The 27,368-nt window shown below is 42.7% G+C and overlaps 2 protein-coding genes across 7 annotated transcripts in view; one reads left to right on the top strand and one right to left on the bottom strand.

Moving 5' to 3' along the window:
• Positions 1 to 1,826, top strand: part of USP34 (ubiquitin specific peptidase 34) — a 241,283-nt gene extending 239,457 nt beyond the window's left edge. For all 5 annotated transcript variants that reach the window (XM_059891776.1, XM_059891779.1, XM_059891777.1 and 2 more), the window contains one exon: positions 59 to 1,826. In XM_059891776.1, coding sequence (XP_059747759.1) covers positions 59 to 666 — 608 coding nt within the window. In that variant the 3' untranslated portion in view covers positions 667 to 1,826. The remainder of the gene's footprint in view (positions 1 to 58) is intronic.
• Positions 1,223 to 24,204, bottom strand: AHSA2 (activator of HSP90 ATPase homolog 2). 2 transcript variants are annotated; one of them, XM_005212785.5, is made up of 9 exons: positions 23,975 to 24,204; positions 22,512 to 22,702; positions 7,166 to 7,251; positions 5,298 to 5,412; positions 4,151 to 4,239; positions 3,346 to 3,456; positions 2,868 to 2,969; positions 2,260 to 2,311; positions 1,223 to 2,126 (listed from the first exon to the last, which is right to left on the bottom strand). In XM_005212785.5, exons 1-9 carry the CDS (start codon positions 24,052 to 24,054, stop codon positions 1,954 to 1,956), a joined length of 999 nt encoding a protein of 332 aa, XP_005212842.1. In that variant the 5' UTR covers positions 24,055 to 24,204; the 3' UTR covers positions 1,223 to 1,953. The 2 variants fall into 2 exon arrangements, with proteins under 2 accessions (XP_005212842.1, NP_001095604.2); NM_001102134.2 differs by having other exon boundaries at positions 1,827 to 2,126; positions 3,346 to 3,462; positions 23,975 to 24,131.
• Between the last annotated feature and the right edge of the window lie 3,164 nt (positions 24,205 to 27,368).

The following is a 27,368-nucleotide window of genomic DNA, read 5'->3' as shown; positions in this document are numbered from 1 at the left end:
ACACCCCCAATATGATCTTAATGACTCTTCAGAGAAATTTTCATGTTCGTTTTCACAGATGATGAAGGGGCAACTCCTGTTAAAAGGCGGCGCGTTAGCAGCGATGAGGAGCACACTGTCGACAGCTGCATCAGTGACCTGAAGACAGAAACCAGGGAGGTCCTGACCCCAACTAGCACTTCAGACAATGAGACGAGAGACTCCTCAATTATCGACCCAGGCACCGAGCAAGATCTTCCTTCCCCTGAAAATAGTTCTGTTAAAGAATACCGAATGGAAGTTCCATCTTCGTTTTCAGAAGACACATCAAATATCAGGTCACAGCATGCAGAAGAACAGTCCAACAGTGGTAGGTTTGAAGACTGTAAGGAATTGAACGACCTCCACTGTTCCAAGGGTTCTAACCTTGCTGAGGAGGAATCCGAGTTCCCTTCCACTTCTCTCTCTGCAGTTCTGTCTGACTTAGCTGACTTGAGAAGCTGTGACGGTCAAGCTTTGTCCTCCCAGGACCCTGAGGTGGCTTTATCACTCAGCTGTGGCCATTCCAGAGGACTCTTTAGTCACATGCAGCAGCACGACATTCTAGATACCCTGTGTAGGACCATTGAATCTACAATCCATGTGGTCACGAGGATATCTGGCAAAGGAAACCAAGCTGCTTCTTGACATTAGATGTAGCATGTCTACTTTTAAGGTCACCCCTGCCCCCACCCGATGCTGTTTGTATAAGTTTCGCCTATTTCTGTTTTCGTGCTTCAGTTCGTCCAGTGCTCTCTGCTTGAATGGCAAGATAGATTTATAGGCTTAATTCTTGGCCAGGCAGAAACTTCAGATGAAAAAATTTGCATCTTCAGTATACTTTCTAAAGGGCAATCAGATAATGAATATGTTTTACGTAATTAAGAGTTCACTGTAGTGGCTTTCATTTAATATGGCTGTCTGGGAGGCACAGGGTTCTCTGGCCCTGTACAATGTAATTTAAACTTACAGCATTTTTACTGTGTATAATATGGTGTCCTCTGTGCCAGTTTTGTACCTTATAATAGAGGCAGATTGCCTCCGATCGCTGTGGTTCTTATTATCAAAATTAAGTTTACTTGTATACGGAACAACCACAAGAAATTTGATTCTGTAAAGAATCCTCTTTAGCTGTGGCCTGGCAGTATATAAATGGTGCTTTATTTAACAGAATACCTGTGGAGGAAATAAAGCACACTTGATGTAAAAATAATTGTTTTATTTTTATTGACATGACTGATTGCTATTCTATGCACTTAATTAAACTGATTGTGATGACTTTTTAATTGTTTACATACCTTGCTTCAGTCTTCTCAGATGAAAGTAATGAGAAAACTGTGAACCGGGAGATGTACTTGTCCACTGTTGCTACTTCATGAGAAGTACAGTGGCAGGCCAAAAAGTACCTTTTTCCATAGACTTTTCAGTCCTCGCCACTCCAGAGTGCATAACTGCTGCAGGGAGAAGCATAACAATGCAGCCCGCTCGCCCTCACATCAACATGCTTCTGAATGCAACATGCCACTGTTTCACGACCTAGAGCTACACACCTTAAAAACCCTGAAGTAAAATAAAGGAAGTACCAACATGCCATTTGTCTCTTCCTGAATTAAAAATTTACAGCTAAAAGTAGGCTCGCTAAGACAAGCTTTAGCTTGGGACACTTCAACTATCCATACTCGGAGACGCAATCTGTTCCCGGAGGAGCATCTATGGACGGTAACGTTAACAGTCTGATTTCACATTGCTTGCTTTTAGCTCAGTGCAGAGTCTAGTCATAGTAAATAAAGGTTCAACAGTGCTTTCAATTCTGTATTAGTTTGTGGATTTCATCTAGTATAAATTATTTTTTTTTAAAGGAACACTAGAAGAGGAGGTAAACATGATACTTTCTGCTTACAAAAAGTAATGCCCTTATAAAATCTTCAAACTAACTCAACCATTTAGGGTGGTCAGCTGCAGTAAACCTTTTATTTCTTCAAAATGCTGCTTCTGCCAACAAAATTTCATGTTCTCTTCTTCACAGACAGGAACTCCTTTACAGTCCAATTGTAATTCCGTTTGCTGTAGCGTAGGCACAAAATTCAGTGCAACTATTGCATAGTGTTCTGGAAGAAAAGAAGGAAAGTTTATTACTGTATTATGAAAAGAATTTATCCATACAGTATCACTATTTGCTTTTCATATTAGGGGGTAGAATACTTGAAGTGTTTTTTGACTTAAAAGGTGCTAATAACATACCTTCTGGCCAGTTCCTACATCTCCATTTCATGACGATCTTTTTGTTTGTTAACTGAAAACAAAGGGGAAATTCCACTGAAAACATCTTTTAAAACTTTGTACAACACTACAATAAAGAAAAACACCAAATCCTTTCATGAGCCCCTATGGGAGAAATACGAGAACTAGTCAATGAACACACACTCATACTTGGTTTGTATGCCGGCACCACTGAGGACTGACTGACTGTCCCTCGTGCCAGAATGTAACAGCAGGAACACCAGACGGAAGTGCGGTAGCCGGCGCAGAGCTGCGGTGAGCAGGAAGGCGGCTGACGTGCGGCAGCACACACACTAGTGGCAGAGGCCAGAAACTCTAGACCCAAGAGTTGGGAGGAACTGTACTTGCGTCTTCTAAAAGTCATCAACAGTGGCACAACTGCTGTGAAACTAAGGCTTCATCTTTATTACTACTTAGTAAATACCAATTTTTTATTTGCCATATAACTTTATAAAGCACTCAAGTTTCTGTGAGCTCAGATAAAAACCGAAGCACTTTTAAAAACAGCATGAATAAAACATTTTAACTGAAGGGTCTAGCTTACTTTCCTTTAACGTTAGGTTACCTACCAGTTCTGTATATTCACCGGTGATGTTTCCATCAAACATTTGGAATTTCCCTCCCTTTTCAGCTTCTAATACAGCAGGAGATTTAGAAAATTTTTGCACCAACTAACAAAGCGAAACATACAAGAGACACGTTATTCTGGCATGTGCTTATCATGTTTTCAACCTAAATGTATAACATAACAGTTCCTGTGGTTGTTTTTAATTGTGAATACATAGCTTTTAATTATACAGCCTCAATAGATTGTTCCAAATCTCAATGCTGATAAACTCCCCCACCCCAGCTCCCAAACACCCATCTTTTCTGCCCTCAAATCCTTAGGATAGCTTACCCCTCCTTGAGCTATCCTAAAGGTTACTAGATCCCTTCAATCAGAAAAACATAAGGCATGTAGGAAACCAAAAACCAGCTTCAGTTCTTAGTGGCATATTCTCTCCCAGTGTCAGCATTTCTGATTCCAGATACTGAGATGTTACTTACATCTTTCACAGTGAAGATTCTGTACAGCTGCTCAATAGCTGTGTCAAAGAGTTCTGTCATGTGCAGAGCCACAGTGGGAATCCTCACACCCAGTGCCACCCGAGAGGAGGCCTGAATCTCAAAAGAAAAGGTTCCAAAGCATAATTAGCATGACAAGAGATTTTAGAAATTCAGTTTTACAGTCTCAGTAAAATATCACAATGTCCCAAACAATATCCTTCCACTCTAGTCTTTATTTTGGAAACAGAGCCCAGACTAGGACTTCACAGCCCAAATCCTACTTAGATATGTAACTATGGCCCAGGGGGCATAAAGATAAGCAGGTGAAGGACACAGCACTTAAGGCCAAAAGGTGTCAAACTCCCCATCACTACAGTCCAAGAACAAGATCTAAAACGTCCCAATCCTCCGAAAGTGGAGAGATGCTCCTTCCATTGTGTATGTGAACTTCAAAGTCACCTTTTGTGACTCTCTAGTGTAATGACTACAAAACAGCACTGTCCTGAACTAAATTCAATATTTAACAAAAAGGCTAGTTATACAATCCCTTCCATCAAGGATGAAAGTCTCATCATTTCTCCCCAAAATGGCAGAAGATGCCAGGGTGGATTAACTGGTCCTCCGTATTTTGTATAGTCCTCCATCATCACAGGCTCTTGAAGCTTTGAAGCCTTCGAGCCTGGTGGGCTACAGCCCATGGGGTTGCACAGAGCAGGTCATGACTGAGCTTGCACGCACGCACAGCATGCACACACTAGGCACTTCGTTCTCCCCCTCCCTGCATATCGTCCGCCAGAGGCCACACCTGCAAGGCATTCTCACTCAGTTTCCTTTCAACCGTCAATTCCTGGGCTGCCATAGCTTTGGTTGGTAAAATCATTCCCATTGTAAATTCTATAAAGGAAACATAAGAGAAATGACTTTAATAAAGCACCTTTCCCCTTCCAGCACAAATAGGCAGAAAACTGAAAATATATAAGAATATAGAGAAACACATTTATAGAAAGAATTCCTATAGCATTTTGAGAATTTCAAGACCATTCTGTATCTTTACATATAAAGCTAATCATTAACATGAGTTCCACAGCAACAAATGCCTTTGATCCTTTTCTTTTTACTGAATGCCTCACTTTTATCTAGTTCTTGACAAAAAATAGCATTTCAAATGCTGTTTTCCAAAAAGCTCCATTTTATACACTTAACTAATAGCTTTATGACTGTCACTTACTGTCAAAACCAGACACTTGGCTCACAGCTTCATCACCACCACCTCACAAAGCCTGGTCTCCATTCAAGCCTGTGCAGCAGCATGTGTGATCTCGTGAGAAAAGTAAACCCCAAACCCATCTATGCCAACACTGAGATACTCGGCAGAGTCCAAGGATGAGGTGCGGACGTACGAGCCCTGCTGGCTGTTTTACCTGGCAGGGAGCTTCTCTAATTTAGCAAAGAAGACAATAACCTCAGTTCCACTCAGTGCAGGGATTATCTGAGTAAGTTTCCAACTACACCTGTAATATCTATAGTCACTTTCATTCACTCAACAAAGATTTATTAAGCATCTACTGTATACATCAGGCACTGTGCTACACTGAGATACAGCAGTAGTAAACAGGACAGAGTCCTTCCATGCCCTCATGAAGCTTATAGTCTAGCAAGGAAGACAGACATTAGACAGATAATTATAAAAACTGATTAAATAATTATCATTCCAGAAACTAACAACAATTCTGTAGGCAAAATGGTTCATGCCGTATAAAATACTGATAAGCACTAATGGTCTAATTCATGACTAGATCTCAACCTCCAGACTACAATTTATCGTGCAGCATAAAGAGCTCATCTCTGGAACCTGGGACGTTGGCCTGACCGGGGAATCCAGACTACAGTGCAGAGCATTATTTGGGTAAATGGGAAAGGGACCCTCTAGTTCACAAGGATGCCTTCTTTACCCGTCTTAAGTGCCTTCAGGTAATCTCCAAGGGCTTCCCTGACCTTGGCGGTGCCTGCAGTTTTCATAAGATCCTTCAGAATATCCCCATCTCCTTTCTTTTTACTCACGTTCACCTACAAATCAGAAAAATACAAACCGAAGAAAAATCTGGTTTGACGTATTCTTACAATACTGGGACAAATGGATGAGGGAACTGTGATGGCAAGGGAAGGGAAAGAAGTGATGTAAGAGAGAGAGACGTGACAGGCTTTTTCATATAATTTGAGAAGATGTAAGAGTTTTTTAATCAAGTGTCTACTGAAACTGGTGGCCAAAACTTGAAGGGACTTCTTAGAATGTGAACCCCTAATCTGCATATATTTTATGTGTATATGTATCATACTGATAATGTAGTCCATGGTGTTAAGAGTCTAGAAACGTGCTGTTCAATATGGCAGCTGCTTGGTCACATGGGGCTACTGAGAACCCACTGAGATGGGTTCAAAGTGCAAAATCACACACATAACACCAGACTTTAACGACTTAGCACCAAAGGAATACAAAATAATCTCATGAATAACCCTGATACTAATTACATGTTAAAATGGTATTTTTATATTTTGGGTAAAATAAAAAGTATTAAAACTTAATTTTGTTTCTTTTAAATATTTCTAAAACTGCTGCTAGAAAATGTTAAGTTATTTATGTGGCCTGCATTATGTATCTGTTGAACAGTGCTTGTCTAGAGTCCCAAATTCAGTTAATTAGGAAAATCAGGTTCCCACATAACCTGGTCTTGGGCTACACCTTTTTTTTCTTTTTTCTTTTTTTGGCAAGGAGGAGAGTTGGGAAAGAGAGGAAGAGGGGGAGGAAAGGAAGGAAGGAAGGCCAGGACAGGAGGAGAGAGGAGGAAATGGAGAGGGAAATGTCAAAATGCTGCTCTGGGGGTGCCTCTGGTATTCTCAGAAAGAAGAGGTATTGGTTTTAAACTCCCTTCATGTCCCTGTGATTCAGTTGAGGTGGGCCTGCTCCCAGGGCCCAGTTCTACATTAGAGAGTTTGTTCTGCAGTACTACCAAGGACTGAATCAAAAAGACCAATTTAATATCCTGCTAAAATACTTCTGAGATGGTGGATGTGGACAGAGCAAAGTGAAGTCACAGGCCCTGAGTGCACTGACCACATTTGAAGCTACCACTTTTAGGGTAGTTCATAGCCTTTAAGAAAGGCAACTCCTGGTAGTTTGGTATAACCTGCTCTCCTGAAGGCCTTCACACTAAATGTGTTCACAAATCAAAAAAGACCCTGTCAGACTGTCATCTGGAAATATAGCTATCATACAAAAGGTTTCGCCCCACAACCAAGCTTTTAGCTTACAAGTGGACACTGACTGCAAACCAAGCATGGGAGTTACACAGGCTTGCTCTCCCCCAACGATGAGAAGAGCCAGTCAAAACCAACACACATACTAACTTATGTCCAAACAAATGTGATAAAACCAAGGGAGATCATGGTGAAAAGCCAAGAATTTTCACTATTAAAGGGAAAGAGTAAAGATGCAGAGGAGATACAAAATCCCATTCACCAAGCTGTGCACAATACCTGAGCACTTCCCAGTATACATACAGTTGCACACATCTGATGACACCTTTGAAAGGTGATGAGGCCGTGGAGGGTGCAGTCCGCGGCTTCCCAGGCATGCCCTTCCCACATCACTCTGCCCACACCCCACCCTACCTCCCCATAGCGCAGCTTCTTTCTCAGCAAACGAGCCCTTCACCACTCACCAAAACTACCGCACGGGCACAGGTTTTCAACTGTCCAATATGTATAGCAGAAACTTGATTTAAAAACAAAGAAAAGAAAGAAATTCCATCAGATACCTCACCTCAGTGTCATCTACTTCATTCTCTTCAGACAGGCTGGGTATTTCAATCAACCCCTTGTGCTTCGCACCAGATTCTCTAATGATACCTGAAATGAGCAAAATGTCTTCTTCAATTACAAAGTAACAACTAATTTATGTAAAACTGCCCTGCCTCACTGAACAGCCCACCCTCCTCACAGAGCGCAACCTTCCCCCACAAACGCCCATCACATGCATGTCCAAACCAACTCTGCTCTCCTGGCCCACGTCAGAGGTTCAGGCGGGGGGTGGGGTGGGGGGCAATTAAAGTGCGGACAAGGGAATTTCCTGGTGCTTCCACTGCAGGGGCAAGGGTTTGATCCCTGGTCAGGGAACTAAGATCCCATGGGCTGCATGGCAGGGCCAGAAAGTAAAAAGAACAGTGCTATTATTAGACTTTTTTTTTTAACTGCACATGAAATCAGGGTCCACATGAAGCATGAGAGTGAAGTAAGCAGGTCTGTTAACCAGGGTTTCTTTTTTCATCCCCCAATATTTAACAAGTCAAAGCGTGATAAAGGACTATCCTGAAGAAAAGGCACAGGAAGGCAAAAAGGGACACTGAGTTCTGATCACAGAGGGAAAGGCAGGGAGGTGGGGACGTCTGTGTGGATCCCCCCACGCAGCTAATGTCTTTCAACACCGGGTGTGGACTTCAGTGACATCAAGATGGTGACACAGGTCATTCCCAACTTCAGCACCCCTCACAAGAAGAGCAACTAGCAACTACGCAGAGACAGGACACCACTGAAAATCCCAAACCCAGAGGTGAGGCTGATGCACGCTTCTGGACCAGAGACAGAAGAGGACTGCAGTAGAGGGTATGAGGAGTGGTGACACTCTGACCAAACCCCGAGGCCAGCACAGAGCCCCACAGCGGGGGCCCCACTGCAGTTTTCCCGCAGCAGAGGGCAGACTCCCCGGCACTGGTGGATGCTTCCTCGGAGGCCAACAGGGTCTCAACATGTGGAAGCCACGGGGACTCGGGCTTTCAGCCACCAATGCTCAAACCTGGATGGACCGTGTTCCTGCTTGAGGCAGTACACGAGCAGAGCTCAGCTGGCAATTCTGCTTGATGTGGGTCCCCAAGCAACAGGCGAAGCAAATTCACAGCTCCACTCAACTGCTGAGTGTGGCTTCCCAGCCTGATCATCCAGGAAGCTGGACCAGAGAACCTGGGCAGCCCTGGAGCCCATCCACACAGCTCCCTTGGGCAGGGAGCCACACCAGCAGTCTTGTCCGGCTACAGAGAATAGCCTCCAGCCCTGCGTAGCCAGGGATCCTGAACAGTGACCCCAAGTGGCCTCGGAGTGGAGCCTACAGCCCTGCCAAATTGCTTAACATAGCTTGGGGCCTTGTTCAGACAAGAAGCTCAGCAGCGACCCTACCCCACAGAGAACAGCCCCTCAACTGCAGGAAACAGGTGGAAGCCTCTCTTGACCAGAGAGCCCAGCCAGCAACTTTGTTCGACAGCGGAGCATACCTAGCAGCCTATGGATGGTGAAGCCAACCCTGCAGCCCTGCCCAACTTCAAGGCACAATCTGTGTCTCCATCTGATCACAGAACACAATGGAGGTTAAGGTCCTACCCAAGAACTCTGCCTGCAGTTCTGTCTGAACAGAGTCCAACCAGGAGCAATACCTGTCGGAGAGCAGAGCCTGAGACCCCCCACTCAACTAGGAGTGATGGCAGAGCCCAGCTCAGAACCCTGCCCAATCATGGAATCCAACCAGGGCACCACCCTGCCAAGGAACACAGCCAGTGACTCTGCCTGACCACAGGTAACTGCAGAGCACAGCTAATGCCCCATGTAACCATGGAGCACAGCCAGCAACCCTGCCTGGTCAAGGAGCCCACTGAGCAGCCCTGCCTGAAGATGGAGTCAGTTGACTCACCCAACCATAAAGGCCAGCCATTGGTAACCCCCGATCCCGACCTCAGAGCACACTCAGCTGGAGACCCTGGCAGCAAGTCTTGCCCACCCACGGACATTATGAGCTGACACATCCCATAACCCAAGCTCAAAGGTGATGGATTTTCCCTGCCAAAGCAAACCTGTAAAACATGGAAGAGACCAATTACTTACACATGCAGCTACTAATGCAAGGAAACAAGGTTCAAGAAAAAAATCAGGCAAACATGAGACCAAAAGAACCTAATAACGCTCCATAGCTGACCCTAAATAAATGGAGATGCATGAACTATATAATCTGGAATTCAGAATAAATCTCTTATTCAGCCAACTATAAGAACACACAGACAACTAAACGAAATTAGGAAAACAGTGCATGAACAAAACAAGTTCCAAAAAGAAACAAAGTGTTAAAGCCCACAAACTGTTGGAGCAAAAGAATACAATGACTTTACTGAAGAATTCAACAGAGAGCTTCCACAGCTAACTTGACCTAGTAGAAGAAAACAATGTGTACACTGGAAGATGGGTTATTCAAAACTGTCCAGTCAAGGAAACAAAACGAAAAGAAAGACAAAGAGTGAAGAAAGAACAGGAGACTCAGGTGACGCCATCAAATGAAACAATATGTTCATTATGGAAGTTCCAGAAGGAGGAGAGAAAGAAAGGGCCAGAAAGTCTATTTAAAATAATAATGGTTGAAAACTTCCCAAACCTGGGAAGAGAAATGCACAATGCACAATGCCCAACGGTCCCCCAAGTAGGCTGAACTTAAAAAAAGAAAAAGGCTACATCAAGACACACAAGAGCTGAACTGTCAGAAGTCAAAAACAAAAAATTTTGAAAGCAGGAGAAAAGTGACTCTTCACCAACAAGGGAGCTTCCATAAGGCTACAGGTGGATTTCACAGCAGGAACTTGACAGGCCAGCAGTGGGATGATGTACACAAAATACTGAAAGAAACAGTATGTCAACCAAGAATACTACACCCAGAAAAGCTGCCTTTCAGAAGTAAAAGAGAGACAAAGACATCCCCAAACAAATAAAAGCTAATGGGGATTCAATGTCATTAAACCTGCCTTACAAGAGATGCTAAAGAACACTCATCAGGCTGAAATAAAAGGATGTTAGTTAGCATGATAAAAACATATGAATGTGTAAAGCTCACTGGTAATGGTAAATATACAGTCAAAATCAGATTATCTAAAATTGCAATGGTAACAAGTCTGCATTAAAAGTTAAAAAACAAATGTACTTAAATAACCATAACTATGACAATTTAAAGTAACTATACCTATGAAAATTTCTACAATGTAAAAATATGTCAACTGTAACATCAACAACCTAAAATGTGAGAGGTGAAGAAGTATAAATTTCTGTATGCTATCAAAATTAAGTTGTTATCAGTTTAAATAGGATGTTATAAATACATTTTATATACACCTCAGGTTAACCACAAAGGAAAAACCACAAAAGATTACAGTAAGACTCAAAGCATATCACCTCAAAAAAGTATCAAAGGACTATGGAGCTGACAAGAGAGGTGTAAGTCCTTGCCTATCAATAGTTACTTTAAACATAAACAGATTAAATTCCTCAATCAAAAGGCACAGAATGCCTGAATGGATTAAAAAACCAAGGTCCAACAACATGACAGTGTCTCCACAACAGACAGTCTCTACAAGACTCGCTTTACCTTTAAGGATACACGAAAACCAGGAGCAGAGGGATGGAAAAAGAAATGTCAAGCAAATGTTAACCAAAGAAAGTAGGAATAGCTATACTTACATTAGACAAATAGACTTTCAGCTAAAATGATCAAAAGAAAGAAGGTCATCATATAAAGCTAAAGGTGTCAATTTATCAACGATATAACAATTATATTTAAGCATTTGCTGCTGCTGCTACTGCTAAGTTGCTTCAGTCGTGTCCGACTCTATGCAACCCCATAGACGGCAGCCCACCAGGCTCCCCTGCCCCTGGGATTCTCCAGGCAAGAACACTGGAGTGGGCTGCCATTTCCTTCTCCAATGCATGAAAGTGAAAAGGGAAAGTGAAGTCGCTCAGTCATGTCTGACTCCTAGCGACCCCATGAACTGCAGCCTACCAGGCTCCTCCGTCCATGGGATTTTCCAGGCAAGAGTACTGGAGTGGGGTGCCATCACCTTCTCCATTTAAGCATCTAATAGTACCTAAATAAAGCAATTACTAACAACTTATAAGGAGAAATAAACAGCAATACAATAATAGTTGGGGACATTAATACCCTACTCTCAACAACGGATATATATCATCCAAGCAGAAAACCAGTAAGGAAATACCTGATCTGAACACCACAGACCAAATACACCTAACAAACGTATACTGAACAGTCCATCGAACAGCAATAGGATATGCATTTTTCTCAAGCACTCACAGAACATTTTCTACAATAAATCATAGGTTAGGCCTCAAAACCAGTCTGAACAATTTTTTTAAAGATAAATTATAACAAATATCATTGCCAGTCAAAATGGTATGAAACTAGAAAATTCACAAGTACATGCAAATTAAAATACTCCTGAACAACTAATGGCTTAAAGAAATCAAAGGCAAAATTTTAATATATCTTGGTGCAAATAAAAATGGCAACACAAACACTTATGAGATGCAGCAAAAGCAGTCCTAAGAGGGAAGCTGGTACTGTAAACTCATACAAGAAATAATCTCATATAAAGAGCCTAACTTTACACATCAAGGAACTAGAAAAAGAAAAAAGTAAGCTCAAAGTCAGCAGAAGAAAATAAGTAACAAGCCATCTACAGATTCAATGCAATGCCTGGTAAAATTCCAACTACATTTTTCACAGAAATAGAACAAAAAATCCTAAAATTTGTATGGAACTACAAAGAGCCCAAATAGCCTAAGCAATCTTGAGAAACAACAAAGCTAATGGCATCACACTTCTTGATTTCAAACTGTATTATAAAGATATAGTAATCAAAACAGTTTAGTACTATCATAAAAACAGGCACACAGATCAGCAGAACTATAACAGAGAATAGACAGAAAAAAGAGCCCAAAATAAGTCCATGCTTATGTGGTCAATTAAGCTAAGACAAAGGAATCAAGAAAATACAGTAAGGAAAGGACTGTCTGCTCAACAAATGTTGAGAAAAGCGGCATGCATAAGCAAAACAATGATACTGGACCACTATCTTACACCACACACACATTAATCAAAGTGAACTAGACTTGAACCGAAGACCTGAAACCAAAAACAAGTCCTAGAAGAAACACAGATGATAAGCTCCTGGACACTGGTCTTGGTGATGATTTTTAGACTTAACACCAAAAGCAAAAATAAACAAGGAGGATGAGTCAAACTAAAAAGCTTCTGCACAGCAAAGTAAATAAAACAAACCTACTGAATGGGAATCAGAGATACCAAAGGCACATTTCATGCAAAGATGGGCTCGATAAAGGACAGAAATGGTATGGACCTAACAGAAGCAGAAGACATTAAGAAGAGGTGGCAAGAATACACAGAAGAACTGTACAAAAAGATCTTCATGACCCAGATAATCACGATGGTGTGATCACTGACCTAGGGCCAGACATCCTGCAATGTGAAGCCAAGTGGGCCTTAGAAAGCATCACTATGAACAAAGCTAGTGGAGGTGATGGAATTCCAGTTGAACTATTCCAAATCCTGAAAGATGATGCTGTGAAAGTGCTGCACTCAATATGCCAGCAAATTTGGAAAACTCAGCAGTGGCCACAGGACTGGAAAAGGTCAGTTTGCATTCCAATCCCAAAGAAAGGCAATGCCAAAGAATGCTCAAACTACCACACAATTGCACTCATCTCACAAGCTAGTAAGTAATGCTCAAAATTCTCCAAGCCAGGCTTCAGCAATACGTGAACCATGAACTTCCTGATGTTCAAGCTGGTTTTAGAAAAGGCAGAGGAACCAGAGATCAAATTGCCAACATCCGCTGGATCATCGAAAAAGCAAGAGAGTTCCAGAAAAGCATCTATTTCTGCTTTATTGACTATGCCAAAGCCTTTGACTGTGTGGATCACAATAAACTGTGGAAAGTTCCGAAAGAGATGGGAATACCAGACCACCTGATCTGCCTCTTGAGAACTTTGTATGCAGTTCAGGAAGCAACAGTTAGAACTGGACATGGAACAACAGACTGGTTCCAAATAGGAAAAGGAATTTGTCAAGGCTGTATATTGTCACCCTGTTTATTTAACTTCTATGCAGAGTACATCATGAGAAATGCTGGACTGGAAGAAACACAAGCTGGAATCAAGATTGCCGGCAGAAATACCAATAACCTCAGATATGCAGATGACACCACCCTTATGGCAGAAAGTGAAGAGGAACTCAAAAGCCTCTTGATGAAAGTGAAAGTGGAGAGTGAAAAAGTTGGCTTAAAGCTCAACATTCAGAAAACAAAGATCATGGCATCCGGTCCCACCACTTCATGGGAAATAGATGGGGAAACAGTGGAAACAGTGTCAGACTTTATTTTCCTGGGCTCCAAAATCACTATAGATGGTGACTGCAACCATGAAATTAAAAGACACTTACTCCTTGGAAGGAAAGTTATGACCAACCTAGACAGCATATTCAAAAGCAGAGACATTACTTTGCCAACAAAGGTTCGTCTAGTCAAGGCTATGGTTTTTCCAGTGGCCATGTATGGATGTGAGAGTTGGACTGTGAAGAAGGCTAAGCACTGAAGAACTGATGCTTTTGAACTGTGGTGTTGGAGAAGACTCTTGAGAGTCCCTTGGACTGCAAGGAGATCCAACCAGTCCATTCTGAAGGAGATCAGCCCTGGGATTTCTTTGGAAGGAATGATGCTGAAGCTGAAACTCCAGTACTTTGGCCACCTCATGCAAAGAATTGACTCATTGGAAAAGACTCTGATGCTGGGAAGGATTGGGGGCAAGAGGAGAAGGGGACGACAGAGGATGAGATGGCTAGATGGCATCACTGACTCGATGGACGTGAGTCTGGGTGAACTCCGGGAGTTGGTGATGGACAGGGAGGCCTGGGGTGTTGTGATTCATGGGGTCGCAAAGAGTCGGACACGACTGAGTGACTGATCTGAATCTGAATCTGACTGAATGGGAGAAAATATTTGCAAATGGTGTAACTGATAAGGGATTAATATCCAAAGAACTTGTAAGACTCAATAACAAGAAAAAATCTCGTTAGAAAATCTGAAGAGATGTTTTTCCAAAGAAGAAGACATACACACAAATTCCTCTGGGACAACATTAAATGCACCAATATTCACATTATGCTGGGGTCCCAGAAGGAGAAGAGAGAGAGAAAGGACCTGAGAAAATATTTGAAGAGGTAATAGCTGAAAACTTCTCAAACATGGGAAAGGAAACAGTCAGCCAAGTCCAGGAAGCACAGAGAGTCCCAGGCAGGAAAGAACCTGAGGAAGACACTGAGACACATAATAATCAAACTGACAAAAATTAAAGACAAAGATAAAATATTAAAAGCAACAAGGGAAAAATGACAAATAATATACAAGGGAACTCCTGATTTCTCAACAGAAACTCTGCAAGCCAGAAGGGAACAGCATATTTAAATTGATAAAAGGGAAGAACTTACAACCAAAAATACTCTACCCAGCAAGACTCTCATTCCACTTTGATGGAGAAATCAAAAGCTTTATAGACAAGTAAAAGTTGAGAGAATTCTGCATTACCAAACCAGTTTTACAACAAATGTTAAAGGAACTTCTCTATGCAGGAAACCCAAGAAAGGAAAAGACCTACAGAAAAGAGAAAGTGAAAGAAAGAAAGTGAAGTCTCTCAGTCGTGTACGACTCTTTGCAACCCCATGGAGTATAGCCTACCAGGCTCCTCCATCCATGGAATTTTCCAGGCAAGAGTACTAGAGTGGGTTGCCATTGCCTTCTCCAGGGGAGCTTTCCGACCCAGGGATCAAACCCGGGTCTCTCGAACTGCACGCAGACACTTTACCATCTGAGTCACCAAGCAAGCCCCAACCCAAAACAATTAAGAAAATGGTAACAGGATCATACATATCTATAATCACCTTAAATATAAATAAATTAAATGCACCAACCTAAAGACGCAGACTGTCTGGGTGGATGAAAACATGTGCATGCATCTCGCTTGCTTTGACACATCATCCTGCTTGACTATGTAATTATTTTATACTGTTAGGTTAATCATGTTCCCATTATGGCTTGCAATTATAACAATCTTTTATATTTTGTCTGATTTTGGCCATTGATTGTGAAAACTGATAAACACTTTTACTACTGTGATTTATTTATTTTCAGTTTTTCTATTTCATATTCAGTGTTCCCATTCCATTCAGTTTGTTTTCCAATTTCTCCATCTCTTTTTCTATCTTGATCAAGCCTTTATCAAGCACAGTAAAAAAACTTTTGTATACCTATATATGGGGCTTCCCTGGTGGCTCAGAGGGTAAAGCGTCTGCCTACAATGTGGGAGACCTGGGTTCGATCCCTGGGTCAGGAAGATCCCCTGGAGGAGGAAATGGCAATCCACTCCAGTACTCTTACCTGGAAAATCCCATGAACAGAGAAGCCTGGTAGGCTACAGTCCACGGGATCACAATATGTATATATTGTAGAAAACTTTTAAGAATTTTTGCCTAACTAAAAAATTTATGACACTTTGATTCCACTTGTTTGACTTAGTAGGAATAGAATGCTAGATTTCTAATTAATAATAGCTATGCAACAAGCAATGAAGGTTTACTGTATAGCACATGGAACTATAGTCAGTAACATATAATAACCTATAATGGAAAATAATTTCAAAAATAATGTATGTGTATTTATGTATAAGTGAATCACCTTGCTATGCATCTGAAACACTGTAAGTCAACTATACATCAACAAAATACACATATTAAGAAAAAAAGGAGGTACAAATGGCCAACAGGTATATGAAATTGTGCTCAACAATGATCATCAGGGAATTATGACTTCAAACCCGTTATACTGTCTGTTATTAAAAAGGGGAGAAATAAAAAGTGTTGGCAAGGATGTGGAGAAAAAGGAAGCCTTGTGCACTGTTGGTAGAAATGTAAACTGGTGCAACTGCTATGGAAAACAGAATGAAGGTTCCTCCAAAAATTAAAAATAGAACTTCCATATGATCTAGCAATTTGACTTCCTGGTATATACCCAAAGGAAACAAAAACACTAATCCAAAAAGATTCCTGCATCCCAGTGTTCACTGTAGTATTATTTACAACAGCAAAGACATGGAAGCAACCTGTCCACCAACAGATGCATGGATAGAGAAAATGTAGTATATACACACAACGGAATATTATTTAGCTATAAAAAAGAAAAAAATGTTGCTATTTGCAGCAATCTGGATGGAACTTGAAGGCATTAAGTAAATAAGCGAAAGAAAAATAAATACCATTTGATCTCACTTATATGTGGAATTAAAAGAAAACAAAAAAGTCGTAGATACCGAGAACAGATCAGTGATTGCAAGAAACAGGGAGTGGTGGAATGGGTAAAATGGGTGAACGTGGTCAAAAGTACAAATTCCCAGTTACAGAAAGTAAGTCACAGAGATGGAGTACACAGTATGGGAGCTATAAGAAGACCACTTTACATATTTGAAAGGCAAATCCTAAAAATTCTCATAAGGAAAAAGAGAAACTTGGAACTGTATGGTGATAAATATTAACTAGACTTCTTGTGGTCACCATTTCTTGATGTGTACAAATATAAACACACACATATATATTCATTATAACCCTAAGTGAATATAATATTACTTATCAATTATATCTCAATAAAAAAGGGAATAAAGATTAGAACAAAAATAAATGAAACAGAATAAGAAAACAATGGAAGAGATTAATAAAGAGCTGGTTCTTTGAAAAGACAAAAATATTGACAAAACTTTAGCTACACTAACCAAGGGGAGAAAAAGAGGACTCAAATAAAATTAAAAATGAAAGATGAGACATTACAACTAATACCACACAAATACAAAGGATAATAAGAGACCATTGTTAACAATTAAATGCTGTAAAACTGGACAATCTAAAAGAAATGGATAAATTCCTAGAAATATATTTCCTACCAAGCCTGAACCATTCAGGACTAGAAAGTCTGAACAGACCAATTACAATTAAGAAAACTAAATCAGTAATCAAAAAAAACTTTCAATGAAGAAAAGTCCAGAACCAGATAATTTCAATGGAGAATTCTACCAAATATTTAAACAGCTAACATCAATCCTTTTCAAACTCTTCCCAAAAACTGAAGAGTGGAAACATTCTCAGACTCATTTTAAGAGGCTGGTATTATCAGGATAACAAAGCCAGTTAAGGATGCTACAGGAAAAAATTACAGACAAATATCCCTCATAAGTAGAGATGCAAAAATTCTCAACAAAATACTGGCAAATTGAATTCAACAGCACACTAAAAGGATCATATATTATGATCAAATGGGATTAATCCCTGGAATGCATGTCAGAAAAGTGCAATAGAAGCAGAGCTACTGGAACAAAGAGAGCTTGACAACACAGACACTACTCCTAACTGGCAAGCCATGGAACTGCAGCACCTGGGGTTGTTGGGCTGGGGAGGGTGGGGATGTGTGTAAGAAAACCAGAATTGTCGATTTTAAATACAGGTACCTGCCACTGGTGATTAGCATGTAAAGCTTTGTTTATATTCCTTCCTCCAACTTGAGTTCAGCCAGAAGATACTTGTTGGAATGAACTGAAGAAACTTCCCTTTTGATAGATTCAACTGAAACTGCTTATTGTACGTGGTTATATTTGGTAAAAATTGCGTGTTGGTTTTTACAAAAGGGTAAGATTTATGGTGTTGAATTTTAATTCACTTGTATAAGGAAACAGTTTAGAACTCTCATAGGTCTTAAATATTTTTACTTGCTATTCTCCCTCAGTAATATACACCTCTTCCTTCCCTGCTTGATGAAACATCTATTTACAAGTTAAAGTAAGTGTATAATCAGTAATTACAGTCTGGAGACAAAATTTACCTAGGAGTGGATGTTTAATTAGGTTTTCAGACTCATTATAAAGACTTGGGTCTTGTCTGAGTTGAGCAGAATTAAAATGACAACTTCAGTTTCCTAACAGAATTGTATTTGTTTCTTTTAGTCCCACACCTTAAAAAGAAACCCCAAGTGGCTCCTCAGGAATGCAGTTTTGTTGCACAAAGGTACCATCTAGCTGGAACTATATACATATGAATGGGTAATTTTCCTGTTGGGCTGAAGTGTATGCTTATATATATGTTTAGTCTTTAAGCTAAACAAACATTTAGATAATATTCTGTGCATTGATTAATGCATTGGGCAGGTGGTGAGGACCTGGATTTTTATCAAACAGTTTAGTAATTTTTAAAGTTTCTTGTGTTTACTAGTAAAGAATTTTAAAACTCTTAAAAAAAAAAAAGATAACCCATGTTCGTGTCTTGAAAGAATACTATTAAAATGTTCCTACTACACAAAGGCATCTGTACATTCAATGCAACTTCTATCAAGATTCCAGTGGCATTTACAGAATTAGAAAAAAAATCCTAAAATTCACACAGAATCACAAAATACTCCTGGTAGTCAAAGCAATCCTGAGAAAGAACAAAGCTGGAGACATCACAATTCCTGATTTCAAAGTTTACTACAAAGCAATAGTGGTAAATTACGGTACTGGCATAAAAAAAGACACATATCAGTGGAAAAGAATCAAGTGGCCAGAAATAAACCCTTGCATACATGGTCAACTAGTACATGACATGGGCCACAAAACTACTCCATGGCTATAAGCTACTATCGTCAGTAAATGGTGCTGGGAAAACGGAATATTCACATGAAAAGGATGAAAAGGATGAAAATGGATCCCTATCTTACACCATACATAAAAATTAACTTGAAATGGATTAAAAACTTAAATGAAAGACCTGAATCCATAAAACTCCTAGGGAAAAACAGGGAAAAAGCTCCTTGATGTCAGTCTTGCAATGATTTTTGGATATGATACCACAAGCACAAATAACAAGAGCAAAAACAAACAAGTGGGACCAGTCAGGCTAAAAAGCTTCTGCATGGCCAAACAGACAACAAAATGAAAAGACAGCCAACAGAATGGGAGAAAACACTTGTAAACTGTATCTGATAAGAAGTTAATATCTAAGGAACTCATACAACTCAATAGTAAAAAAAAAAAACAAAAACAAAAAACATTAACATGGGCAAAAGACCTGAATATCTATACAAATAAAATATTCCAATGCCCAATCGGTATATGAAAAGGTGTTCAATATTGCTAATCAACAGGGAAATTTAAATCCAAATCACAAAGAGATACCGCTGCACCCCTGTTAGAATGGCTACTATCAAAAAGCGACAAGTGCTGATGAGAATGTGGAGAAGAGAGACCCCTCATGCACTACTGGTGGGAAAGTCAACTGGTGCAGCCAACTATGGGAAACAGTAGAGGGTCCTCAAAAGATTAAAATAGAATTACCATATGATGTAGCAATTCCACTTCTGGATATATAGCCAAAGAAAATGGAATCACTATCTCAAAGAGGTATCTTCACCCCAATGTACAAAACGGCATTATTTATGGTAGTCAAAACGTGGAAACCTAAGTGTCCATCCATGGATGAATGAATAAAGAGAACATGACATATTTACATAATGGAATATTATTCAGCCACAAAGATGAAGGGAAATCTTGCCATTTGTGACAACATGGATGGACCCTGAGGGCATTATGCTAAGTGAAATAAGTCAGAGAAAACCAAATACTGTATGATCTCATTTATATGTGTAATCCAGACAAACCAAACTCACAGAAACAGAGTAGACTGGTGTTTGCAAGGTGGGGGAGGGAAGGGCGGTGAAGGTGGTCGAAAGGTACAAAGTGTACAAACTTCAGCTCATTTGATGAGTAAGTTCTGAGGACCCTAATGTACAGCATGGTGAGCAGTGCAGTTGAAAACTGCTGAGAGAGCAGATCTTAAAGGTTCTCAACAAACGCACAAAGAAAACTACAGCTCTATGAGGTGATGGATGTTTTAACTAACCTTACTGTAGAATCTGGAGAAGGCAATGGCCACCCACTCCAGTGTTCTTGCCTGGAGAATCCCAGGGACGGGGGAGCCTGGTGGGCTGCCGTCTATGGGGTTGCACAGAGTTGGACACGACTGAAGTGACTTTTGTAATATATGCATATAGTAAATCATCACACTGTACACTTTTGACTCATACAATGTTATAGATCAACTATATCTCAATAAAGCTGAAAAAAGCTAAATTTAATATAACTAAAATTTAATTAAAAAAAAAAAAAGCAAGACCAGAGTACTGCCTCCTCCCCAGCAGGTCCCACTAGCCACCTCTAGGAGTCACTACTAGAAAAGAAAGCACATGGCGTCAGGGAAGCACTGGTGTGCCTGCCCTCTGGCTCCTGCCCGGGACTTAACCTGCAAAGGAGCTGGTTGCTGCTTTGAGCTAAGGGAGATGGAAGAGATACAAGATCAAAAGCTTCCTTGGGGCTCTCAGAGCCCTGTCTTGGGGAGCTGGAATGTATAAGGAACCAGACCCTGCTATGATCCAGCCAGCAGGAGCCACTGAGGGAGCAACTGATAGGCAACCTCCAGCCAGAATATTCCAAGGCAGGAGTGGGGCTGTTTTTGATGCTCACTCAACACCTCCCTGGGCTCTGGCATGGCTTAAGTCAGCAAGACAGTCACTAAGTCAGAGGCCCAAGGCCACTAACTGGGCAGCTCTCAAGAATGGAGATGACTCGAGCTGAGGCCCAAACTTTAACACAGCACAATCCTCCAGAACCAAATCTTACCCTTGTTCCTCATTTTTTCAACAAGGATTTACTGAATATAGGCTGTCTACCCAGCAAGGAGCTGGGCACCATGGGAGAAATGCATTCATTCAACAAATACACAATCTTTCAGGCAGTAATCTGTAAACAAAACTAATCAATCCCTGACCTAAAGACCCAAAGAGCGAAAACAACCAAAATGTCTATCAACTGATGAATATATAACCAAAATGTGCTACATCTATACAACAGAACATCAATCAACCATGAAAAAGAATGAAATGTGCTATAAGACAGATGAACCTTGAAAAGATTATGCCAAATAAAAGAAACAAGTCACAAAAGACCAAAAACTGTGGTAACATTCATAAGAAACGTCCAGAATAGGCAAATCTGTGGAGACAGAACATAGATCAGTGGTTGCCAAGGACTGGGCGAGTGACAGGTAAATATTTTTGTGGGAGAGATGAAAATGTTCTATAACTGACTGTAGTAATGGCTGCATATTCTGTGAATATACTGAAAACCAGGGAATCGTACACAATAAACAGGTGAATTGTGTGGTATGTGATTATATCTCAATAAAGATGGTATTTTTAAAAATCTCTGCCCCAATGAATGGGGAGAAAAGGGGGATCCAGAACAATAATAATATAACTGCATGTAGTGTGCCAAGTATAAGTGCTTTCAGGAGAAACTAAGCAGAGAAGGGAAACAGTACAAGAAAAGATCTGGTATTTTTTTATAGAATGGAGACAGGTGACATTTTTATAGAATGTACTCAGGATGCAAACCTGAAGGAGCCAAAGAAGCCAGCATGCAACAATCCAAGGGAAGAGTGGTCCAGGCAGCAGCTCCAGGAAATAATAATGCTCACAAGAGCCTGGCCGACTGAGTCCTGCTGAGAACAACCAACCAATTCAATGGACATGAGTTTGAGCAAATGAGATGGTGATGGACAGGGAAGCCTGGCTTGCTGCAGTTCATGGGGTCGCAAAGAGTTGGACATGACTGAGTGACTGAACAAAAAGCAGCTCCGAATGCTGGGAGAGAGGGAAGCCCATGGCACGCGGGGCAAGAACTCCACATGTAGTAAGGGTGTCTGCAGCCACAAACACCAATTTAGGGGCCCAAGCAGGAGTTCTAAAACTATCTGTTGGACTTCTCTGGTGGTCCAGAGGATAAGAATCCTCCTGCCAATGAAGGGGACACAGGTTCAACCCCTGGTACAGTAAGAATCCACATGCCAGCTGAACCACTAAGCCTGTGAACCACGACTACTAAGCCCATGTGCCTAAGGCCTGTGCTAGGCAAAAAGAGAAGCCATCGTAATGAGCAGCCCGTGCAACACAACGAAGAGTAGCCCTGGCTCGCAGCAACTAGAAAAAGCCCACGCACAGGAACAAAGCCTCGGTGCAACCAAAAATAAAAATATCTGTTGAATGAATGACTAATGAATCAACTGTATCTGCTGAATGAATGACTAATGAGTCAACCAACTCTGCTCCACCAACACTGCACTCTACCCTGCCAGTACCTGGAGCCCCTGTTACCTTTCCAGCCCAGCTTGATGTTCCACTCATAGAAGAAAATCAGCTTTCCTTTGCGGCTGCTGCAGGAAGCCTCGCCTTCCACCTGCTTCAGCTCACTGATCTCGCAGCGGCCAGCCTCATTCTCCACGGTGATACCCACCAGGAGTTCCCGAAGCCTCCCCTTGGACCAGCTGGTGGCATCCCGCTCTGTCCTGCCAGGACCAGAAGAAGAGCAGAGCCATGAATGGACCCTCTTGCTGATATCCACACGCCCATCCCTGGCCCAGTCCAGATCTGCCCAATTCCTCTCAACCATGTGAAAGACCTGCCACCCACAAACTTACAAGCACACTTCTCAGACCAGTTTTCTACCAAACATCTAATTCTCATCAGTGATTTAAGATATGCTGGGAGGCATGGCTTATTTGGGAGAAAGGAGGTCTAGAAATTTCACCTGTTGGAAATGGAGGGGCAAAGCCTGGGCCACATGAAAAAGTAGTTATAACTGAGATAATTTTTATCATAATAAGACAAATTATTAAGTGTTTTCACAAGTATATTATCTCACACAATCTTCCCAAATAATGTTTCCAATTTAGGGGAGTGAAAATAAGCTGAGAGAAGTCTATTAAGTGTTCATGGTGGCAAGGCTGGGAAAGAAGAGGTCAGCCCGTCCCACCCCCAGGCCAGGACGTCCCCTCCCCCCTACACCCCCCCACATCCCCAGGAAAGGCTGCCCTCACAGGCCAAAGCCTTGCTCTGCCCTGGACCTGCCTCAGCATCACCTTCATGGACCCGAGGTAGCATAGCCCTAGCCTTCAGAGGAAAGGAGCATAGAACATCACTTCCTGAAAGCTCAGGCGGAAGGAGGAGGGAGGCAGAAATTGGCCCATACTCAAGATAAGATTGAAAAAGGATGAGTAACTAGTTCCAACTTCTAGAAAGCAGGCTCACTAGAGACCCATCAAGTTAGATGTGGAGTTCCGATCCAAATTTGTTTTCCTGTTCTTTCCACTATAGACGTAAAACACACACACACACAAACTTTCCAGCTTCATTTTAATTCCCCCCAAGACTTCAAGGGGCTGGGGCGGAGGGCCACGGGAGGGTAGCTCCTGAGGTCACACAGACTGCCAAAGCTGAAGAGATAAGTCAGGAATGACTGCTACTCCTGGGGCCCAACCCAACTTTAAAACAGCAAAGTCAAGTCCCAGAGCCAGTGAGGGTAAGACCCCAGGTCTCCAGGCTCCAAGGGCTCCCCAAGCCCCGACGCTAAAGACAAGCATCTGCACCTGTGCAGCCTCACAACCCTCCCCGCTCCTCCCGCCCGGGGCTCGCCGCGGCCAGGGGAGCGCCCCGAGACCCGCGGCCGCCCTCCACCCGGGAACCGGGCGCTCGCTGAGGGTCCCTCCCGTCCCTCCCGGCGGCTTGCGAGCGAGGAGGCCCGCCCGGAAGCCGCGGCCCCGGCCCCCGCCCGACCGCACCAGTGCCAGTTGTTCACGTTGGTCCCGTCCTCCCGCTCCTCCACGATCCAGCGCGGGTCCCCCTGTCCCCACTTGGCCATGTCAGCGTGGCGGCGCGGCCTCGGCGGAGAACAAGGAACGGCCGCGGCGGCGGTGCGGCTCCGTCGCCGACGTTTCCGGCCGGCGAACCCAGGAGCAGAGCGTTCGCGGAGCCCAGAAAGTGCCAGAAATCCCCGCCCCTGCGCCAGCCTGCCCCGCCCGCCCCGCTGCGGAGCGCCCGGGGAGAGCGACCGGGCCCGAGCCGAGGGGCGGGGGCGCGGGGAGGGGCCCGAGGGGCGGCAGGAGGCCGGCGTCTGGGCCCTGGAGGTCGGCGCGCGGGAGGGCGCCGGGCCGGAGATGGATGCGGCCGGGGAGGGGAGAGGTCGCGGCCTGGGAGACCCGGGTGGGGGGCGGCGGCGGCTGCGGTTGGGAGAGAGGTCCGAGCCGCGGCGCTGCGGAGAGGCGACCCTAGAGGCCGGGGCTCGGCCCTGGAGGCCGGGTGGGGTCTGCGGAGGCTCTGGGCCCTGCCACGGGACTTGCGAGTGCAGTGGCCGGGAAGGGGGAACGTCCGCCGCCTCCGGAAGGCCGGACGCCTCTCCACGACTCACTATTATTACCGCAGTGATTGCCTCCAGTGTTGGCAGAGGGGGGCGCTGAGTAAGGGGCGCCTGAGAGCAGCACCCCGGTGCAGGCGGGAAACGCCCGCGCTGACGGCCTTCAGTCCTCCCGGGGTCACTGCCCGAACACTTGGTTTGCTGTGCGACCGGCTTGCCGAGGTCGGAGCGCGCCCACTTTACAGCACAACTCTGTTGTGTGGAAAGTTCTCAGGAGTTGGTGCCCTCTGACTCTCCCCTGGACGCCACCTCTCACGCCTTTCCAACACCTGTCCAAGTAGCACGGGCCACCAAGGTCCTAGTTACTTCGGGAATGTTTACATTTTATTCATGTGATGATCCTTTGGAGATGACAAAAGAAGGAGATTGCAAGAGTGTATTATTGCAGCTTGATGCAATTGTACAGAAATTAATGATTCCTGTAACGAATTTCCACCTTCCAGCAAAAACTTTGCGTCAACTGTTTGGAAAATGTTGCCCACAGGTCTGAGGATGTTTAGTTAGAAGGCAGAACACGTATGAACGTTGGAAGTCTGCAGGTTACTTCTCCGTTCTGCTCCACTGTGATGACCTGTCCTCTCCCTGTGATCTAGTCTTCTCAGAACTGGGGGAGGGTATTTTTCTCCATTTGCTTACTGGAGATACTACATTCCAACCTCATTTTCCAAAACCTATCACAATTTTGTAAACAGACTGCCTCAGAGTGTTTTGACCCCCCCAAACGAAATGGCATTTTGATTTCACCTTTTACACTTTGTCAAAAGCATGGAGAGCGAACACAAGGTATCAAGTAGAAAAGAATTGGATTAGCAATACAATGAAATACTATTCCATCCTTAAAAAGGGAGGAAATTCTTACATAAACCACAACATGGGTGAAACTTGAGATTCATATTATGCTCTTAGTGTGAACTTAGCATCTTAATATTATATTAAGTGAATTAGGCCAGTAACAAAAAGACAAATACTGCATGATTAGACTTATATGAAGTATTGAGAGCAAAAATCATAGGGACAGAAAGAACAGTGGTTGCCAGGAGTTGAAGGGAGGGTGGGGCATTATTACTTAGTGGGTATAGGATTTCCATTTTACAAGATGAAATGAATTCTGAAGATGGACGGTGGTAATGGTAGCACATTATGAATATACTTAACAACACTGAACGGTAAACATAATGGTTACAGTGTTAACTTTTATGTGTGTTTTACCACAATGAAAAAAATTTGGATAAAAAGCACCTAAATTGATGAGTAAAAAGTTGTTGGGGAAGAAGATAATCATGCAACATGAAGATATATACACCCACACTTAGCTTACTACATTCAAAAGGGAAAAGTAAACTTTACAGGAGAGAAATCTGTAACTCATCTTAACCAAATGATCAAACTCAGCATCACCAATAATGGAGCAAAGACATAACTGGTGTACACCATCACCTACCTAGTATTCCTGCCAAAAATGCTTATTCTGAATCTGATCATGAGGAAACAATCACCTAACAGAGCTTCTGGGTCCGAACAATTTAAAATTACATAATTGGGGAAATTTAAATTTCATTTCAGACTACATACTGGGTAACCTTGTGTCAACGGTTTAATTTTCTGAGTGTTAATCTTTGGTTACAAAGAAGAGCATTCTTTCTTTATTAGAGAAGAGCATTCTCGACCTTGGGAGACATGCTGAAATATTTGCGGGTAAATTGTCACGATGTCTGCAATTAACTCAGTGCAGAGAGAAAAGAAGACAAATGAAGCAAGTGTGGGGGCAAAAGGGTGACACCTGGTGAATTCAGGTGAAGCGTATCTGAGGTTCCTTAAACTATTTTTGCAATGCTTCTGTAAGTTAGAGATTATTAAAAAAAATTTTTGGCAGGAATGAGGCAAGGCATCTTTCGGGTCAGTGCGTGGGTTCTAGCCTTTTGTAACCATCTAGTGCTAGGTGGCTAAACATTATGCTACATTTATCGAGCATCTACTGTGTGTCCAGTTCTGCTGTATGCTCATGTCATCAGAAAAATGAGTAAGACATGGGGGCTCAGTCACTAGTGAAGAGACCATTGTGAATTCACCTTCAGGGTAAACCCAGGGTGCCTTGGGAGCACAGAAAATAAAGTGCCTCTCCCTCAGGGAGTGTGGTGCTCACGTAGTTCTTTTCTCAGAGGAGGTCTGAAAGTTAGGACTCTTTTTTTTTTTTTTTTAGCTGCCTCAGGTCTTAATTGCAGGACTCAGGATCTTCACTGCATCAGGACTTTTACTGTGCCGCAGGGACTCCCTAGTTGTGGTGCACAGACTTAGTTGCTCCAAAGCAGGTGGGATTTTAGTTCCTCAACCACAGATTGAACCCTTGTTCCCTGCATTGCAAGGAAGATTCTTTTCATTTGTTTGTTTTTGTTTTCTTTGTATTTTGCAAGGCAGATTCTTAACCGTTGGTCCACCAGTGGAGTCCATGTGAGGGCTTTGTGTTCAATAAAGGAAAGGGGACACTAGGCACGAAGAGCAGCAAGTGTCCACCCAGGCACAGAAGCCTGGAGAAGCACACTGCACAAGGGGGCTCTAACCGAGACATGGAGTAGGGGCTGCAGGAGATGAGTCTGCAGTGGGGCAAACTGCCACCTCATAACGAGCCCCATTTGCTCTGCTGAGGATCACAGACTTTGTAGGCAGCAAGAGACCACCGAGGTGATATAAATGGAGAAATGTCACGAGGTCAGACTTGTGTTTTAGAATCATGACAATTTGACAGGAGTGGGTAAAAACTGGAA

The sequence above is a fragment of the Bos taurus genome, chromosome 11 (assembly GCF_002263795.3).
Source record: "Bos taurus isolate L1 Dominette 01449 registration number 42190680 breed Hereford chromosome 11, ARS-UCD2.0, whole genome shotgun sequence".
Taxonomy (NCBI): domain Eukaryota; kingdom Metazoa; phylum Chordata; class Mammalia; order Artiodactyla; family Bovidae; genus Bos; species Bos taurus.
This window is presented reverse-complemented; position numbering and strand designations above follow the sequence as displayed.

What these genes read in the sequence shown, in the direction of transcription:
- AHSA2 (NM_001102134.2), bottom strand. Translation starts at nt 24,054, where the DNA reads ATGGCCAAGTGGGGACAGGGGGACCCGCGCTGGATCGTGGAGGAGCGG. An exon ending in GAATCTTCACTGTGAAAGAT is followed by an intron (nt 2,970 to 3,345) that starts GTAAGTAACATC and finishes TCGCTTTGTTAG; the next exon opens with TTGGTGCAAAAATTTTCTAA. An exon ending in ATGTAGGAACTGGCCAGAAG is followed by an intron (nt 2,127 to 2,259) that starts GTATGTTATTAG and finishes CTTTTCTTCCAG; the next exon opens with AACACTATGCAATAGTTGCA.